Below are 19280 nucleotides of genomic sequence, written 5' to 3'. Positions count from 1 at the left end.
TTCATGCAGTTCTACAAACTGCCAGAAAAAAAAAGAGACAAAAGCATACATGAATACTGGTTAGTCTACAGATCAAATAAACCGATTGCTGATTACATTCAAAAGTATTTTTATACATGTAGGGTTTCTGCTAGATAGAAAGATCCATCTATACGGAGGAGTCTTTTATGTTGTTGTTGTTGTTGTTGTTTGTTTGTTTGTTTTTTTTGACGTTATCGCTCTCCTACGTGACGGGATCCGTGAAACCAGGACAGTCTCCGCAGAACAAATCCCGACGAACAGATACAGACCGATCTTTCGGTCAAGGTTTCTGCAAGTTTGGCAACACAAATTAAGGTACTAGTTCTTCCATTAGAATAACACGCACCTTGTTAACAACTTTAGAGAGGTTAAGAAATGATCACAGATTGAATTTCTATTCGTCTATACATTTTCCTTTAACAAATTTGTAGGGCTTTGCCTGATGAGACAGTTCGGAGTTTGAATCCACCAAAGTCCATTTTGAAACATGTTCAACTGAGCAATTTACCGGATGAATTTTTTGAAATAAATGACGATGTATACAGAAAGGGAGTAGGGCGCAAGGGACATAGAAATGACCCTATACAGATGACTTACACACTTTCAAATAGCCAGAACTCCCTTCATACATACGTCAGTCTCGAGCTCACAGATAGTGTAAAAAGTTCTCACAATATTCATAAACTTACTTGAATTTTTCCCTGGATTGGACCACCCTTTTAACATTTGGGTGCAAATGCAAGGGCTAATTTTTTCAGATCATATCATAAATTTTCAAAAACCACATATTGGTAATTAAACGACACCTCCATGTGTTATAGGTTATTTAAAAATTATAAGCATCATTTTAAATGTGATAGATCTGGCCAAAGCAGAATGAATAAATTGAAATTGTTACCTCAAATGGGTCAGACAAGAACTGTTAATACTGAGTTCACATTTGTTGGTTATTTTAAAAGTACTGCCTACAACAGCAGATTGAAACAACTGTTGCGACCAACTCCCTCATGTCAGGTCCACTTCAGTGCTACAGCTTGTACGGTTCCTCTGTTTAGCCACCGTTTGACCGTCAAGACCACCTTCGGCTTTGCACGACCACTTCACAGCTGGCCACACTGTCGAGCAAGTGTATTGTGGATGTCATTTTCACAGCTTGGGTCTCACAGGGGTGATCAAGCGTTTTAGCTGACCTTGCAGCTAGTTCAATAAGTCCAAAAGTTTGTTTCAGAGATTTAATTCCTAGTCATCGAATGTCGTCTTCTTTCCTTGGAAATCCTTGATCCCGTCCTTCTTCTGGAAACCAAGCCCAGGACGTCCTGGAAATGAATATAAGATGAGAGGTTGAAAATAAGTCAACTAATATATACAAAGGGGGGGGGGGGGGGGGGAGTTCACAAATCATATCAAAGGTTCACATTCCTCATATTCCAGCATTCTCAAGAAGATATCGCTATACTAAGTTTGAACTGATGCATGTAAGCAAATATGTTGTTTTACAAGTAGCAGGATAACAAGTAGCATCCAGAATTCAACATCTTTCCAAACACAGTTTGTATTGCCACTCAGGGCAAGTCATCATTTGCTTTTGCTAACTTGGCAGCTTTTGTGTTACAAATTTCTGTAAAAGTTGCTACACTTGATTCGACATGATCATCATTTGTTTTTGTTTAGTTTGTTTTTAATCATTGAAACAAACTGGAATCAAAATTACAAGTATGTGGTAATCAACTTGATTAGATATCTTAGAGATTTTAAAAAAAAGACATGCTGTGTCATTACAGTCTCTGTCTTCTGGCTGCTTCAACAGGCTGCTTCGACAGCAGCAAGCTTTTATTGGCCGGGATTAAAGTAATATTTGTTTTTCCATCATTTAGAGTGTGCCTAGTACATCATCCAATCATTAAAAAGACAATGAAATGCAAAGCTGTCTTAAATAACAGCAGTGATATACATGTACAGTGGACTCCCATTATAACGAAGTCCTCGGGAGCGGCAGATTTCTTTCGTTGTATCGCAATTTCGTTATAACCGAGCAAATAAACAATAGAAATACAAGAGTGGATAATGTTGCGGATTGAATTTTTACTTCGTTGTAACCGAAATTTCGTTATAATCGTGTTTGTTACAATGCTAGTGCACTGTATTGTACAAAACACGCACGTTTTCCTAATAGTGTAAAATTAGATCCAATGGCTTTTAACACCAGAGAGGCGTACTTTCACTCACACTGAACACATCTAAGTAAATTGCTGAATACAAATGTTGACACTTGACCACTCAGCCCCCCATACTGACCTCTGCCGCCACCTCGTCCACCTCCTCGTCCGCCAAAGCCGCCTCGGCCACCACCAAATCCTCCTCGGCCACCACCAAATCCTCCTCGGCCACGACCGCCTCGTCCACCCCTTCCCCTGAATCCACCACCTGAAGGCAAGGAGAGTCGAGAGAGAGAGGGAGAGATTTGTTACAGCTTGATGCAGGATAATCCACTGCACAGTAGTTGCTTTCATATTGGAATTACTTAGTAATAGATACCATTGTAATTTATTGTCACAGGTCTGTAATATACATACCGCAGTATTTCAGTTGGTTCCGTTCTCATTCATAAAATACCATGGTATTTTATGCTCACAAGTACACCTCTCGGAGGTAAGCACTTCTCATTATCACAATACCATGCTAATAAATACTGTGGTATTACAGAGGTGTTTCTGGCTGAAAAGTACATATCTTGGAGATTAAGTACTGGGCATACGCATTATTTCTGCATCATCTACAAAAACGATTCTTGGAATGTTCTCTTTGCTCATAGCAGTAGCTAAGTTCTACTGCAAAAACACCATTGCTGCAGGAGAGTTCTGAGGTGCAATGTCGATGCCTTGTCTGATTTGAATGACACTATAGTCAAAGCCACTGTTTCTGGAAACATGTGAAACTTTGATATTGCTAAATTTTCTCCCAGGTTTATCGTTTTCCAAGTTTGATGAAACTTTCAGTTATATACATGTATGTTGTTTTTCCTACTCCTAATCCACAGCAAACTTAAAGTGTATCTGTACACAGAAATTTAGTTTTCTGACATTGTAGGTTATTGTACTGGTAATATCGCTATCAAATATAAGAGTGCAACGTTACTCACATACAGAAATATAGCAATATATAAAGAGACACAGAGCAATCTCTAAAATGCCAAAAATTACATGCGCCTTGATCTAAGAGTAGTTGTCTGGCATTATCGACTGCATTCGATTGCGTAGTTTGATGATTTTCTGTACCATCAGTGTACTACGATACTCTCAAAACACGCAAATGTCCACGTACGCAGCTAGGTTGGTGCTGCTGCGCCGGGCTGAGCCACCAACTGACCAGGCAGCCGCGGCAGCATCTACTCATGCGGATGCATATGGCTCGATGAGGCGATACTGATAGACAGTATTCGATATAGCTGTGTGCAGACGGAGGCGAACGAAGGAAAGGTGCACACACCAATGGTCTACGCGCAGCTACTATTTTCAGGTCTGGCTACTACTGCAACGCGCAATAGTGCGTGTTGATTTATAAAAATTGATATTTCACAGTTTTGGGCATTTCTTGTGATGGGACAGAATTTTCTCTTGAGTTCTTAGGACATGCTCTCACACCTCTCAAAATGTAGATTTTTGTGGAGAGATTCCCTTTAACCCCTGGGAGAAGAACCCCTGTAACATATTTAGTGTTTTGCACATCCAAGCCCTGATACAATGAGAAGAGATCAGTTACCATAAGCCAGTAGCAATTGAGGTTAATCATCAGTTTAATAGTATAGAACAGTTGTGTCCATACCTCGTCCAAATCCACCGCCGCCTCTGCCGCCTCCGAAGCTGGACCTCTCACGAGCGAAATCCATGTAGAGTCCATCCTGGCCAGAGAGAGAATCGATGGCCGACTGGGCAGCGCTGTGGTCTTCGTAGTCAGCATAGGCAAATCTGCATGATGGAAAATGCACAACGCTGTTTTCACAAAGAGCTACGACCACAGGCCCATATTCACAGAGGTGGCTTAACTTTCAGTCCATGGAATAAAATAAGAACGAAATAGGTGTACCTTTCACATGCTTGAATCGACATGTGGTCATTATTGGATGTTTTGCAGACATACACAAATCTGTTGCACACATTTATAAGGAAGAAATTTGCATAAACCATGGATTGACTTGAAAGTACCTTTGCGAATATGGTGGGTCATAGAGTACAGTGTTATCATATTCTCAAATACACCACACACATGACATGTATGCTCAAAAATCAATACAGATTAACCCTAAAAAGACTGGGCTATTTTGGTAGCTCGAAAGACTGGGGGGGGGGGGGGCCTAAAGGGCCCCCCCTTAAGATTTCGGCCGTGAATCGCGCGATCGCCGCGAAAATTTGCACAATGGTAGTGTGCGATGTAATCTACAAGATCGTATATTTAAATTTTCCAAAATAGTCTTCTTTTATTTTATTTTGATTAATTATGCTAATTTATGCGAGAAATCAGACTCTTTGATCTAAATCAGTAAATAAAGCTCCAAAAGTGCTCATTTTTGGTCTAATTATTCTTTGTGGCATTCTTAGCAAATGCACTTGAAAAAAAATTCGGTATCAAAATTAATTTCTTATTTATTTTATTGTTTCATGAATTTCTTATGTATTTCTTTGTTTTTTCGACCTTTTGTTTTTGTTGTTTTTTTAAACAAAATTTGTGGCAGACACTTTTTGAAGCATAATACTCCTAAATCAAATTGATTTTAGCCATTGAGAGTAAAAATAAGCATATTTATATGAACCATGTGAAAAAACTCAATTTGCATTGACTTTGTACACAAAATCACATTTTTGAGCCATTTTCGGCCTCACATGCATGTACAAAATGTTATGTAACTTCAGATCCGTACCCCCGGGCGTCACAAATTTGGTGTCAAAATGTGCGGGAAACTTGAAAGAAAAAAGTCATAGAGCATCGCGGCGAGAGCACTGCGTGTTGCAGAGTAATCGCGCGAAATGTCGAGGGGGGGGGGGCCTTTTAGGCCCCCCCCCCAGTCTTTTTAGGGTTAATAACCCTGATGGCGATCGTAACACTTTGTACAAACTGACAAATATCTACACAGGTATTTCAGTGTTGGGCCAGCTTAGTCGACACAGGACATGGAGAGTCTCCTGTATGCGTGGATCTGACTCAGGTTTACTGTCCCCTTCGGTCTTACATGCAAGCGGTAGGAATGGCCACAGGCATGCCTTATTTGAAGGGTTTCTTAACCCTAACTAGGCCGGGGGGGGGGCCTCCGAGGCCCCCCCCCCCCTCGACGTTCCGCGCGATGTATCGCAATCGCAAAAAGCTATCGCCGCGACGTTTCATGACTTTTTTCTTTCGAGTCTCCCGCATCTTTTGACACCAAATTTGTGACGCCCGGGCGCACGGTTCCGAAGTTACGCATAAATATGTACATGCATGTCAGACCAAAAATTGCTCAAAAACGTTAATTCGTGTACAATTTCAATGCAAACTGTGCTTACTGGCAAATTTCATAAAAGCATGATTATTTTGGTGTTTTATCGATTAAAATCAATGAATAACATATTTTCTTGTTCGGAGCGATGTCGCGGACAAATTTCATCGAAGAAACAATGAAAAACATAAAGTCGAAAAAACAAGGAAATACATAAGAAATTCAAAAAAACAATAAAATACTTAAGAATTTTTTCTGATATCACAATTTTTTTTTACTACATTTGCTAAGGACACTAAAAAGAATATTTACACAAAAAATTTGCCTGTTTTGAGTTTTTTTTTTGTGATTAATACCAAATAGTTTGATTTTATGCATCATCATGCATAAATTAGCATAATTTAGCGTAAATGATGATTTTCTGAAAAATTAACTTCGCGGTATTTTGGATTACATCATAGGCAATGTGTGTGCCAATTTTCGTCACGATCGCGCAGTCGACGGCCGAGATCTGGAGGGGGGGCCTGGGAGGCCCCCCCCCCCCCGGCTCTATCAACTATCTAAATAGCCCGGCCTAGTTAGGGTTAATACACCTGGACATTGATTAATTATTGCTCCTGCAGTAAATCATTACAGGTCGCCTTCTCGCTTCAAAGAAAGACAAGAAATGTCCCAGAAATGTTGTCACGAATACAACTGTGGCATCCAGAATCAAGTTCCAGATGCATTCAAAGCCTTATGTTCATACAGTAGTTACACCAATTACACAGTTTCAAGCAAGCTCAGGATATGCCTGGCAATCTATGAGATGAAACATACGTCGAACTTTGGACAAACTTAGAGGCTACTGCTGACACTTTTCAAAGCTCTCTTACCCCTTGATCTCATTTGTCTCCCGATCCCGGGGGATTCTTACAGCTGTGCATCCGAGGGATTCGCAGAGGGAGTCTTCCGTCGCATCGGATGAAATACCTTTCACGAACAGTGTCTTGCTGTTTGAGTTGTCTGCAATAAAATGATCAGCAACATTACAATGCTTTAGAACACCTTCGATGGGCAAGGTACATGTGTCAGGAAAAGAAATTTACACAATGGCATTATTTTTTATAAATTAAACCAGAAAAGGAGTTACAAAACTTCACTGAATAACACTTCCGTCAGAGTGAATCTGACATGACTGTGCGGAGTAATTCGCACACCACACACACTCGAATGTCACTGTGTTGAAACTTGAAAACAACACATAAAGAATTACAGACAAATTAAGATGCACCAAAACAAAATACCATCAATTTCTGACAGTCAGGAGGGCATAGGATTGTAATGTGGGGGTTTGTTCTTTTTTCTTGATACTAGCTTGTCATAGAATAGCACTGACTAGGTGAGAGAGCCAAATCAATTCTTTCATGATAATTATTTAAAAGTTGCACAAGAGGGTTCTGCCATAATACGCACCTCCGCCACCACCACCGAAGCCACCCCGGGGCGAGTTGAATCTGCCGCGGCCCCCGCGGCCGCCTCCCGGAGAGGCAAAGTTCTTCCTCTTGCTGCCGCAGTAGTCCAAGATGAGAGACCAGCCGTCGATCTCAACGCCCTGGTGGGCCTTGATCGCCTCGTCTGCAGCCTCCTCTGACTCAAATTCGATGAAGGCAAACCTGGTGATTGGGGAGAGGGGAAGAATACACACCGGGGAACCTCATTATAAACAGCTGCTGCTCAGGGTCACTGAAATTTCTTTGTTATACCGCTACAATGAAATTCCGGCTACAACAAAGTAAAAATCCAGGCTGCAACATTATCCACTCTATGTCTCTTATTGTTTATTTGTTAGGTTATAACAAAAATTTGATATATCAAAAAGAAGATTGACGGTCCCGAGGACTTTGTTATAATGGGGGTCCACTGCATCAGGGATACAAAGAAAGAATATAAAAAGAATAGGACCTGAAAAATTACCTTGCTTATCAGGCATTTCGCTATATCTGACCTTGTTATAACGAGATTCCACTAAAGTCAAAACATAAGTGTCTGGTAAGGACTCTCTGTTCAGTATTTGATCATTTTTCTATTGATTATGTCCTGGTATGGAAACCACTGCAGAAACTCACAAGGCAGTTTACTTTCGTCCAAGAATAATGCAATTTCTGATGGCACAAATGTAAACAACACATGGGGCAAGATGTGTTCCGACTTCACACTGGTTGTACATCACAAACAAATTTTGATTGTAAATATATGATCCAATCTGCCTTTGCGAAATCAGGTAAGAGGTTGTATATCAGGGGGTTTGGATTTACACATTTCTTAAAGGTTTCTAGTACAAGTCTGCCCATCATCACCAAGTCTTTTTGACAGTGACCGAAAGAGCTAGTTTTTGGCAAGAACATGGGGTAAAATTATGTTCAATTGATGTCACACGCTGGAAAAGGATTTGCAAGTGTTCAACTAGCTCACCCTTTTGGCCGCCCTTCTTCGTTGACGGGAATCCTGGCATCAGATGCCCCAAATGTCTCCACCAATGTCTCCTTGGTGGTGCTGTAACTGAGTCCCTTGGCAAACAGAGTGCGGTCGTCTGAACCCTCGCTTCTCCCTGCAGGACAAGGATAAAAGATGTTAAATTTCCTCACTGCCTTTAAAGGGGATGGCTAGTAACCGATCAGTGGGAATCAGTGGGAATGCTGAGGGATGATTGTTCCAATCCTTGTGGGATTAATTTAAGAGTACATTATATGTCTACTATTGTGTGAAAATTATTTGCTTCAGAACGGTCTCATATTCAAGTAATGTGCAGATTAATGCCCCGTCACTGACCAGGGACGCTAACCTGGAAACATTAAACTGCACATTACTTGAATATGAGACCATTCTGAAGCAAATAATTTTCACACAACAATAGATACATAATGTACTCTTAAATGAATCCCACAAGGATTGGAACAATCATCCTCCAGCATTCCCACTGATTCCCACTGATCAGTTACTAGCCATCCCCTTTAAATACCTAGTTCCTACAACCTGTTTGCATAATTTTCTAGGCATTATTCGCCTTTGCCTAGCAATTTTGGCACAACTGTTCACACACCATGAGCTCTTTCTTAAAATTTCACCGACTCTCCGATACCTGACAACCAAAACTATTTTTCTTTATTCTCTCTTTCTTTCTTTTTTTGCCAAACATCGATTCAGCAACAGACTTTGAATACCACATACATTCTGTTCCCAAGAACCTGTTTAGAAGTGTAAAGAAATCAATTTCCTACACATTTCAACTACCTAGACACATACTCTGGAATAACACTTCATGTTCTACAATATTAGATGAACCTTTGTGAAAAGCTGACAAAGTGTAATACATCATTGGATAAGAAAATACAATTAATGCTCTTTACGCTCTTCCCATAAGGTTTATGCAGGTCAAAAAAATAAATGATAATAAATGAATAAATAGACATGAATAGTATTTGTGCACAGCTGGAAGGGGGATTTAAAAGAAGTTTGTGGAAATGGAATGTCTAACGATCAAGGGGGGATTATTCCCAAGGCAAGCTTTTCGTCTTACTTGGTGTGTGGGCAGCTTTCTGTGGTGCCTTGCTGCTGTCCATCTTGCGGCCGCGCTCCATCCGGATGATGCTGCCGTTTAGTTCGCTTTCGTTCAGCTCCATGGCCTTGTTGAACTCTTCCTCTGTGGGCACGTCCACGTAGGCAAACCTGGAGGAAAACCGAATGTCGGACTCTTGTTTTATATCATGTATCAATGCCCTGCATACAGTAGCAACACTGTATGTGACATCTCGCACTTTGATGTTTATGCTGTATCCACTGTGGAGTCGCAAAATCTTATCAAGTACAGTGGACTCCCGTTATAACAACGTCTTCGGGACCAGTAGTTTTCTTTCGTTATAACCCAACAAATAAACAACAAAAACATATAGAGCAGATGTTGCGGCCTGAATTTTTACTTCTTGTAACCCAAATTTTGTTATAACCATGCTCGTTATAACGGGAGTGCAATGTTGCTGCAATAACTCCGCAGACATACACAAAATGCAGTAAAAACTATTTCACAGCATACAATGAACTATAATTCTGTAAGGGTGTCCTTCATGCTATGAGATTTGAAACTTCACTCACATCATTATCTGTTCATTATTTGTATTTCAGAAAACTACTGAACATTTGCTACTTCCCAGCAGGGAAAACAGTGAGACATTTTATCTGTAATATCCCAACCAGTGCTTTCCACATGCAATAGACTGTATAAAAATGCTAGGAAACACGCTACATGCTTATCACATAATTTTTGGCAGGTTTGAAAGTAAGCTTGAATAATATCTTTTTTCCTCCACATTATTTTCTCTCAGGCTTTCAGACAAATGCCTCGTCGTTAATTTCAACATTCACACTGTAATTTCAGCGATGCAACAGTCATCATTAAGCCTGGATACCTAGATGCCATTCAACAAGTGAGCATACTATGAAAATCTCCGTGCATCTATTTTGCTGGGCCCTGAAGGAGTTCTAATTTGCAAGCCATGCAGAATTAATATTCTTGAGAATTAAACCTCTTACTAGATGATTACTCCACGGAACTCCTGATACAACAAAGTCTCTAGGACAGGCAGTTATCTTTCATTATACTGAAACTTCGCTGAAGCCAAACAAATAAAGTACATAAAGACATATAATAGTAAACAATTTTGGTACCAGAATCTTTATTTAATTTCTTTATTTCATTGCAAATGCCAATCAAATTTTGTTACAACTGTAGCACACAGTACCCCTTGTTTTCCCTCTGACATACAAATATAGTACACTTATATCCTATTGCTCTTTCATCCCCCCTCCCTCCTCCCAAGATAATAAGTACAATGGTAAGAAAGGTTATAGATTTACAGCTGTATAAGGAACATTGACAAATTGCACAAGCAGCACTTACTTCCTGCTCTTCACCATGCGGGCATTGGAGCATGTCACACCGTTCTCCTCAAAGAATTCCTGAATCTGCTCCGGAGTGGTCGATGGATCTACCCTTGCGATGAAGATACTGATCACATCTGCATGTAGGACCAGAAAGGGGGGGGGGGGGGGTTAAACTATCATATTCCTTCAAATATATTTGAAGGACATTGGTGCGCAGTTTGTCAGAGAAGGCGGGTCAGAAACTAAAATGGCATTAAAAGATCCCCGCAGTCCATTCGCTTCTTTTCACAATGAGCCCATGAAATGATACATTGTACCAATGCACACTTTAAATTATTCCTTAAGTACAATAATTTTACTTTCTTGTACTCAGTACTTTATCAAAAACCTTGTCCTTCATTTTTGTGTAGAAATATTCACATAATTGATGCCTCTTTCACACTTCTACATCAGTCAGTTCTAAACTCCATGCACAAACACACACACAAAGGATTCCTTTTTCCAACCTTCAAGAGTTATCAGTTGCTTAAACCTCACATTGGAAATATTAATTTGCTCCTGTCTGTACTGAAAATATCTGAGCTGAGGTACACCATTCAACATACAGTGGATTCCCATCATAACTGAGTGCTTGGGACCGGCATTTTTCTTCCGTTATATCAAAATTTCGCTATGATCGAACAAATAAACAACAAAACATAGAGCTGATAATGTCGGAGCTTAAATTTTTACTACGTTGTAACCGGAATTTCGTTATAACCGTGTTCGTTATAATGGGAGTGCACTGTAATTGTACCCACTAGGTTGTGCAAATAAGGAAAAATATTAACGACCCCAAACACAGAAACACTCACCAGAGCTGTCCCCATCAGCCTTGGGCGTGGCAGCCCCATTCTCCTTGGCTTTCTTGGCTCCAGCTGGTGTCTTTACCTTCTTGACAGGTGGTTCCTCTTCTGTATTTTTTTTTTTTTTTTTTGGGGGGGGGGGGGGATTGTGACAGGGATTACAAAATTGAGCATCCCTCCACTCACAAACTGAGAGTAGTTTTGAAAGTATGCAAGTAAACTAGAAGAATACCAGTTGACAACCAATTTGTATCATAGCATCATTTCAAAGTGATTACTCTTTCTATTCATAATCTTACACTGTGGCAGCTTCATTGAAAAACCATCGACATCCTGCACAAGATAAATTACCGTTGTTACAATTTTTCACAAGATAAACATTCAATAAAGAATGTAAAAGCAACTTTTCTGAAAATGATCAGAAATTACATAGGAGAGGGATGTGTTGAAGAATTCCCAGGCCAGTCTGGCTGCAACAACATCAGCATTTGCAACGGATTATTATAATCATTAATCATCAATTTTTTCAAATTTCCTCAGGCACCCTCTTGGCAAAAGCATGAAAAGGATAATAAACACAAAAGCAAGAAAAACATAAATCCTACCTTCATCACTATCATCCTCATCATCGTCATCATCACTCTCTTCATCTGCTTCCGGTTTCTTCCTCTTCACAGCTGCCTTGGTAGGCTCCGTCTCCATCTCCTCTTCACTCTCATCCTCATCGCTATCGTCTTCATCACTGTCATCCTCCTCCTCCTCCTCTTGCTTCGGCTTGCCCTTCGCTGGAGCGGCCGCCTTGGCAGCGGCTTTTGGTGTGGGCTTGGTTTCCTCCTCACTCTCTTCATCGCTGTCATCCTCGCTATCGTCTTCATCACTGTCGTCGGCTGCGGCGGCAGCTGCCTTCTTGGGAGCAGGTTTGGCAGCCTTCGCAGGCTGTTTGCTCTGGACTTTGGCTTTAGGCGTCGGCTTCTCTTCCTCCTCTTCGCTGCTGTCTTCCTCACTGTCATCAGAATCGTCGTCGGAATCATCTTCCTCGTCAGCTGGCTTTGCTGGGACCTTCGCTTGTGCCTTGGCAGCAGGCTTGGTCTTGGGAGTCGGTTTCACTGGTGTTGGTGTTTCCTCCTCCTCGTCACTATCTTCGTCGCTGTCATCGTCGCTATCATCTTCATCGCTCTCTTCCTTCTTGGCTGCCTTCGCTGGAGCCTTGGCCGGAGCCTTGGCTTGTTGTGCCTTTGCAGCAGGCTTGGCCTTGGGCGCCGGTTTCGTCTCCTCCTCTTCGCTGCTATCTTCATCACTGTCGTCATCACTGCTGTCATCTTCATCCTGGGGCTTAACAACTTTCTTTGCAGGGGCAGCTTGTTGCTTGGACCCCTTCTTCACTGGCACCTCCTCCTCCTCTTCCTCTGAGCTGTCACTATCCTCCTCAACTGGATCCTGCAAAGAACCAGACAAGGAAATTTATTGGCATTGTTGTTTTCTGTAGAGGCTGTTGTTTTCGCACACAGATTATTTTCGGGAATATGGAGCTCACAGATGTTTTCACAGGATGTTGATTTCGCAAATTGACACCGACGGTATCGTAACTGCACTACCCGTATTACCCTCTAGTGCATTGCAATATTTGTCGCGCGTCGCTAAATTCACGATCCAACTGTGATTTGCGAAATTTGTGAAAATTAATCCCTCATGAAAATAACAACATATACAGTAACTATTCCCACTCCCTTGTATCCAACGACAAAAGTTAGTGTTCACTAAAAAAAGCAAATCACTAGGTCGACTATAACATGAGGATCAGTCCAACATGAAGCTGATGTAGGCAGGGTATCAATGAATGCAACACATATACAAATGTACCCCAAGGCAGTGTATACAAGTTCTCTTTAAATCATCACTCTTATAAGCATCAAGATTTTCCACAACTCGTACAAAATGCGTTGTCTAAATGTGTATGACCATCCTCATAAGCAGCATGTTGTGGTGTAGTATCTTGAACTAATCATCTATCCACCCCTCTTTGTTGAAATCCCTATCCTAATTTCATCACTTCGAAGGATGATATAGTTTTGGTTGATGTCATCAGCACTTTTTTGTGAGATAAAAAGGAACCTCTTTCTTATGAAAGAGCATCAATTCCAAGTGGAATTCAACATTCAATGAAAATTTTTGACATAGCCGAGATATCCAAAACAAAACAATATAAAAGTGGGACCCACCTTTCATTAGGATCACTTTGTTTTACTCTTTTTTTTTTATTTCAGCCACTTCAAAATCGATTTTTCATCAAATAAACTGCATTCTTCTCAGAATGGTATCCTCTGTAATATTTCATAGCGGTTTCTCAAAATCTCACAATAAGTTAAAGAGCCCAATCCTCATCTCCATCAATTCTATACAATCACTTTAAATTTGATTAGTTTGATTTTGTGTGTAGTGTTTCAACCTTCAGAATGTTGCATTTCTAAACATTACTTGTTTTTCAGCACTTTAGTACTAGAATACTTACTGGCTTAGGAGGTGGGACATTGTTGTAGGCTTTCTTCTTGCCCTTCTTATCAGCCCTGAAAATAAAATGGAAGTACAAAAGGAGATATCAACAGAGAACATAAAACAGTCCATTAAAAACCCCTTCATAAAGAAGACAAGTTCAGTTTCTTTCATGGGTATGTGAACCAGCTTTATCTTTAGCAGGCATTTCTTGATTGTTTTATTATTATTATTGTTTAGCAAATCTTTCCTTGCAGAGCACAACAAACACTCATCTCATAAAGTTTATGGGGAAATATCTTTTTTTTTCTTTGAAGACTGCAATTATTTTTTTTTCCTTTTAGAAATTATTCCCTGACATTGGGAAATGGCATTTTTCGAAGTCTACAAGCTGGTCAAATACATGCACATACTCTTAGAAAAACTTACTTTTTAGGGGCTTCTGCAGCTACCTTTGCAGCCTGTAAAAATAAAGAAAAATGAAGTAAAGATGTTGTAAAATATTGTAAAATTAATTAAAATGAAGTAACATGAAATACATTTCTAAACCATGCAATTTGAACAACAAAAAACATTACAGATATATGTAATGTGATTGTTCCATTACTCTCTTTTTTTTCTTCTTCAAAACACGTTAAGGTTCCCTCCATCACAAATTCTTTGCAAGTATGACTGACAGTATTCGTCGCAGACACATTTGAAGAGCTACCTTTTATAGATCTTTCGTTTCCAAATATGAACAAAGTTACATGTACATTTCTTGAAATTTTCAAGGTATGTCATCACCTACCACTGTGATAAATGCAACACGTACAAATGTGTGCATTAACAAAATTGACTTGCAAGAGTATATTCAGTAGTTGACTGGGTTTTCTCAGTTTCTGTGACTCCATAGCTGGGGGATTGGGGGGGGGGGGGGGAATAAAAACAAAAAAAAATTTAACAAGCTCTGCATTCAAATCCAAAAAATGTGACTTCACATTCGTCACTGTTGTTATCAGTCATAATACATGTATTTCATGATGAGGAAAAGGAGACCTTTTACAGTGTATGAAAAAAAAAGAAAATGTTTACAGATGCCAATAATGAAACGAAGACGATACAATTCACACATCTATGGCAACTGCTGTTATGCCATTGCATCTGCTGCCTACAATTAACTACTGCAGCAAAAAAACAATCACCACAACACGGGACAAGCAGCTTACCGTCGACCAATGACTGAGGTGGAATTGGTGTGTGGGCGTGGCCTGGTGATAAGCAGAGCGTAAGACATCCATCCACAGGTTGGTTGGAGTCAAGAGTGTCTTCCACTTACTTTACTCATCGTGTTTGGGCCACGCAAGGCCCTGCCACTCACTGCCTGTCCTCACACTTGGGCCACGCCAGACCCAAATACCTTGCCTGCAGCCCTGGGCCACGCAAGACCCAGCCTACACACTCTTTTACTTGTGTATCAGAGGATACACCAGACCCAGTTTAGGCATAATCTTCAACTTGATATTAAACTAAAGGGCCACGCCAGACCCTTTCCATAACACAACATACTGTTTGGGGCCACGCAAGACCCCATGAACTGGTCACTACACTTCCAATTCAATGGGCCACGCAAGACCCCATACACTGGTCACTACACTTCCAACTCACTGGGCCACGCAAGGCCCTCCAAAACTGGCCATCACTCTAAACTTGTACTTGTGGGCCACGCAAGACCCATTCGTGGGATAAGCCCGCCATACGTACATATCATGGGCTATATGGTTCCCATTTGGTGCTTTCAGTATGAACTGGGGCCACGCAAGACCCCCTGCTTTACACTTCTTTAATTGCTTCATACTCGGGTCACGCAAGACCCATCTCTCTCCTTCCCTTTCCCATCTTACAATGGGGCCAACGACAGATGGGTAATGGAAAAGACTAAAACCATTCCACCTTCAACCACTTTCATCCAGTCGAGTTTGCCTTGATAAGTTGGCAGGTTCAACATGTCCAGAAAGTGCACCTTTTGCCTCCTCACGCCAATCCAATGGACAGGTACTACCTGGGCGCACCTCCTCTTGAAAGACTCTAGTTTGGTCCTGGTGATATGATTGCAGGATACAACAATATAAAAAACTCCATTCTCACAATACTCGGCTCAGTCTCACCAGGAAGGTGTAAGAAAAGGAGAGACAACTCCTGCTCTCCTTTGAAGGATGCGCGGCACCGCCGAGAAGTTATGCGCTTAACTACAGGTGGAAATCAGGCGCTTCGAGAAAAGAGAGCATCCATTATCGGGACTAGTGCTCTCATGTCTAGAAATACTTGCCCCTACTGCATTTCGCTCTCTCTCTTTCAATGTGATGGCAACAATGAATTTGTGTACCTTGAATTGGAGCAGCGAATCACAATGCAGTGCAAAACTGACAATTTTAACAGCAAATAGTTTAAAAGCACGTTGGAGCACGCTTTCGCGGAGTAGTTTATTTGAAAGATCAAAATATCCCAGATTAAAGGATAAAAATCTTACATGCAGAAATGTGCACATTATAGAAAAAATTATGTTTTTAAGAGGGCCTAATTTTCATTTCATTTCCATTTGCACATTACGAAGAAACTAGAAATACATGTTTATAATATTGAATTCTTTCCTAAACTACTCTTTATCAATTTGAGTATTTCACTTAAAATTTTACGGGGAAATAAAGCTTGTAATTCAACAAAAGGTGAAATGCGTTCTTCGTCTCCGAACTTCGCCTTGCAACTAGAGCAGTGCAGAGCATGACTTCAAAGGGTATAGTGGAATGCTAGACATCCCATTGTAACGCTTTGAACCCAAATATGGGTTTGTATGAATTACGAAGAGATGTCTCTCCTTTTTTACACCTCCCTGGCCTCACTCAGAGCAACCAATTTTCCACCTAAATTTGTTGAAGGCACTAATCATTTTAAAACAGCACAAGTTTGCCACCCCCAAAATGAATTATTCCTTCAATCTTGTTTCTGCATCATGCATCAAAGAACAAAGTAGATCTTTATATCACTTCTTTTGCATTTTAAGGAAAAAAAAATGATTATTTCTCTATCACTTTGTGCAAGATGATCAGTACAGATCTTGTTTTTAATTTTTATGACAACTAAAATATCTATTCCTAAAATTTCATGACTTCCATTAAATTAAAACCTCAAAATCTGTGTGCCCTGTGAATGTCATATTAACCCACTGAGGACCGTGAGTGATATTGCTATAGATTTTCTAACACATTCAGAGACTCCAACTCTCCCGCCGAAAACCCATTTTTGCAAAATCTCCCGTTCTCCTGCTTGAGATTTAATTTCTCCCGCCCTGGCTCTGTGTCTCCCGTTAGAAAGGATTTCTTACTTATTGCTATTGTATGTTGAAAAAAAAAATAGGTCTTGTAGCAGCAGAGAGCATCTACTCTAGAACCCTTAGTAGGAACTTCGCATACATCAACTTGGAGTTTGCCGCTTGCTAGGGGTTTCAGGCGGGAGAATCTCCAGATCAGAAGGTGCTTTTGGTTGGAGTCTCTGCACATTTCCCATAGGCATAGACACCTGCCCAAGTATTCTCGAAACTTGCCCTCAATGGGTTAATTGGAATCTACAAATCTAAGTATTTTGCTGACTAAAAAAAACAGCCAGAAATACCTCTCAAATAAAATGCCAAAGACTGAATTATTTACCTGTCTAGCTGCAGGGCCTAGTCTATATTTTCATTGACATAAAAGGCACATTGCTGCCTGCCTGTGACTGTAGTAAAATTTAACAAAATAATTCAATTGCCAAGAGACAGAGGACTGCTCTTTTACGGCACAGAAAAAGTCACATCATATTGTGAGCCAAAATTACTACTCATAGCCTGGAAGATTATCTGTATCTGTCCATGGTGACCAATATGCTACAAGATTTGGTGTTAAGAAGGTCGTGCTGCATGTGTGAGTGGTTGTCCTGCACCTGCTCTGCGTATCATATTGCCCTCGCCACGTGGTACAGCTACGGGAACACACGAGTCTCGCACCATCATCTCGCACCACCACATCACATGGCATACCTCACTTGTGTACAGTTATGTACGGCTTGCACCACATACGCACAACACCACAACATGCACGCGAACAGGGAGTTCACTTTATCTTTGCAATCAACACAGCGCGTGTATTAAGATCAAAGTAAAATTTCGAGTCACGTTTATCTATACGTACCTTTGATTTCTTCTGGACCTTTGTGGAACCCATTTTGATTATGTTACTTAGTTATTTGGAGGCAATTTCAAGTCTTTCTCACAAGAGCACTAGCCACACTACCTCACTTCGCACGTGCAACAATTTAAAAGGACGACCACGAGGCTAGCTTGCATGCGCATGCACGCACGCACGTCAACTACCCGCGTGCGTGCATAGAAATGTATATAATCTCTATGGTGCCGTACAGAACGCGCGCAAGCAATACACTTGTGATCCCACTTCACTTCATGAAGTTCTAGGAGCATCATTCCTGCATGCTAAGCGTCTGGTATCACTGGGGAACAATAAAGAAAAGCAAAAAAGAATTCCCATAATTTTCGTTTTCCAACTCTAAGGAAAAAGCAATTAGCTATTACATCAAAAAGCAATTAGTATTTTATATTATATTATTAGAAAGCAGGAGAATAATTATTTTTTTCATATGTCAGTATTTCAGTAACATTTAAACAAGGACAAAGAATTCCTCCCAGCTGCGCTGCAAGTAAGTTTCGTGGAAAACAATTTTCGTCGTTCTGCATGCAGTAACGCCACAAATGGCTATGAGTAGTCTTTTCATTTTCTTAATCTTAGCAATGGTGGCACCAAGACTTTAATACAAATTAGTTACTACTTAACGGATTGTCCGATTTGATGTGTTCTGCTCAAAGGGCCAGCATTTATTCAATCCTCATCTGATCTGGGGGAAAACTTCCTCGATCGGGTTGAAAGATTCATCTCCTCTCAGAATTACCAAAAACCATACTACCGGTAGTAATCAGTTTCAATGCCAAGACCAGAGACTCCAACTCTCCCGCTTTCGACGGGAGATCTCCCGCCGAAAGCCCGTCTGTCTTTGTGTGTTTGTTTGTTCGGTTTTTTGTTTTTTGTTTTTTGTTTTTTGTTTCAAAATCTCCCGTTCTACCGCCTGAGATTTAATTTCTCCCCCTCCCCCTCCAGCTCTGTGTCTCCCGCTTGAAATGATTTCTTACTTAGTGTCATATCCTATGTTGAAAAATAAGCCTTAGATAGCACGAGAGAGCATCTAACCTGTTACAACCCTAGAGCTTCCAGAGCCCTTTAAGTTAAAGCGGGCCCTCACGGACCCCAGCCGCAAGGAACTTAGAGATTCGAGCTTGTGATGTGCGCTTCGAGCACATTAAGTTGGAGTCTCCCGTTTGCTAGGGGTAGTGGTTTCAGGCGGGAGGATCTCCAGATCAGAATGTGCTTGGCATTAGGGTTGGAGTCTCTGCAAGACTCATACGACATGCATTCAAGTACTATTATTGGTGTTATGTTTCATGCCATTTTTAAAAA

The 19280-nt window shown here is 40.7% G+C and overlaps 1 protein-coding gene across 1 annotated transcript; it reads right to left on the bottom strand.

Annotated features, from left to right (window-relative positions):
- Nucleotides 1–1111: 1111 nt before the first annotated feature.
- LOC139714574 (uncharacterized) lies at nt 1112–18062 on the bottom strand. The gene is made up of 13 exons (XM_071626266.1): nt 17946–18062; nt 14173–14204; nt 13763–13817; nt 11859–12690; nt 11263–11361; nt 10425–10542; nt 9048–9196; nt 7943–8078; nt 6944–7143; nt 6364–6493; nt 3859–3986; nt 2317–2445; nt 1112–1337 (listed from the first exon to the last, which is right to left on the bottom strand). Exons 1-13 carry the CDS (start codon nt 17976–17978, stop codon nt 1261–1263), a joined length of 2118 nt encoding a protein of 705 aa, XP_071482367.1. The 5' UTR covers nt 17979–18062; the 3' UTR covers nt 1112–1260.
- Between the last annotated feature and the right edge of the window lie 1218 nt (nt 18063–19280).

The sequence above is a fragment of the Diadema antillarum genome, unplaced genomic scaffold (assembly GCF_040938485.1).
Source record: "Diadema antillarum isolate AM-2024a unplaced genomic scaffold, OU_Dant_1.0 seq00002321_RagTag, whole genome shotgun sequence".
Taxonomy (NCBI): Eukaryota; Metazoa; Echinodermata; class Echinoidea; order Diadematoida; family Diadematidae; genus Diadema; species Diadema antillarum.
Note: the sequence above shows the minus strand (reverse complement) of the source record. Positions and strands in the feature narration are given on the sequence as shown.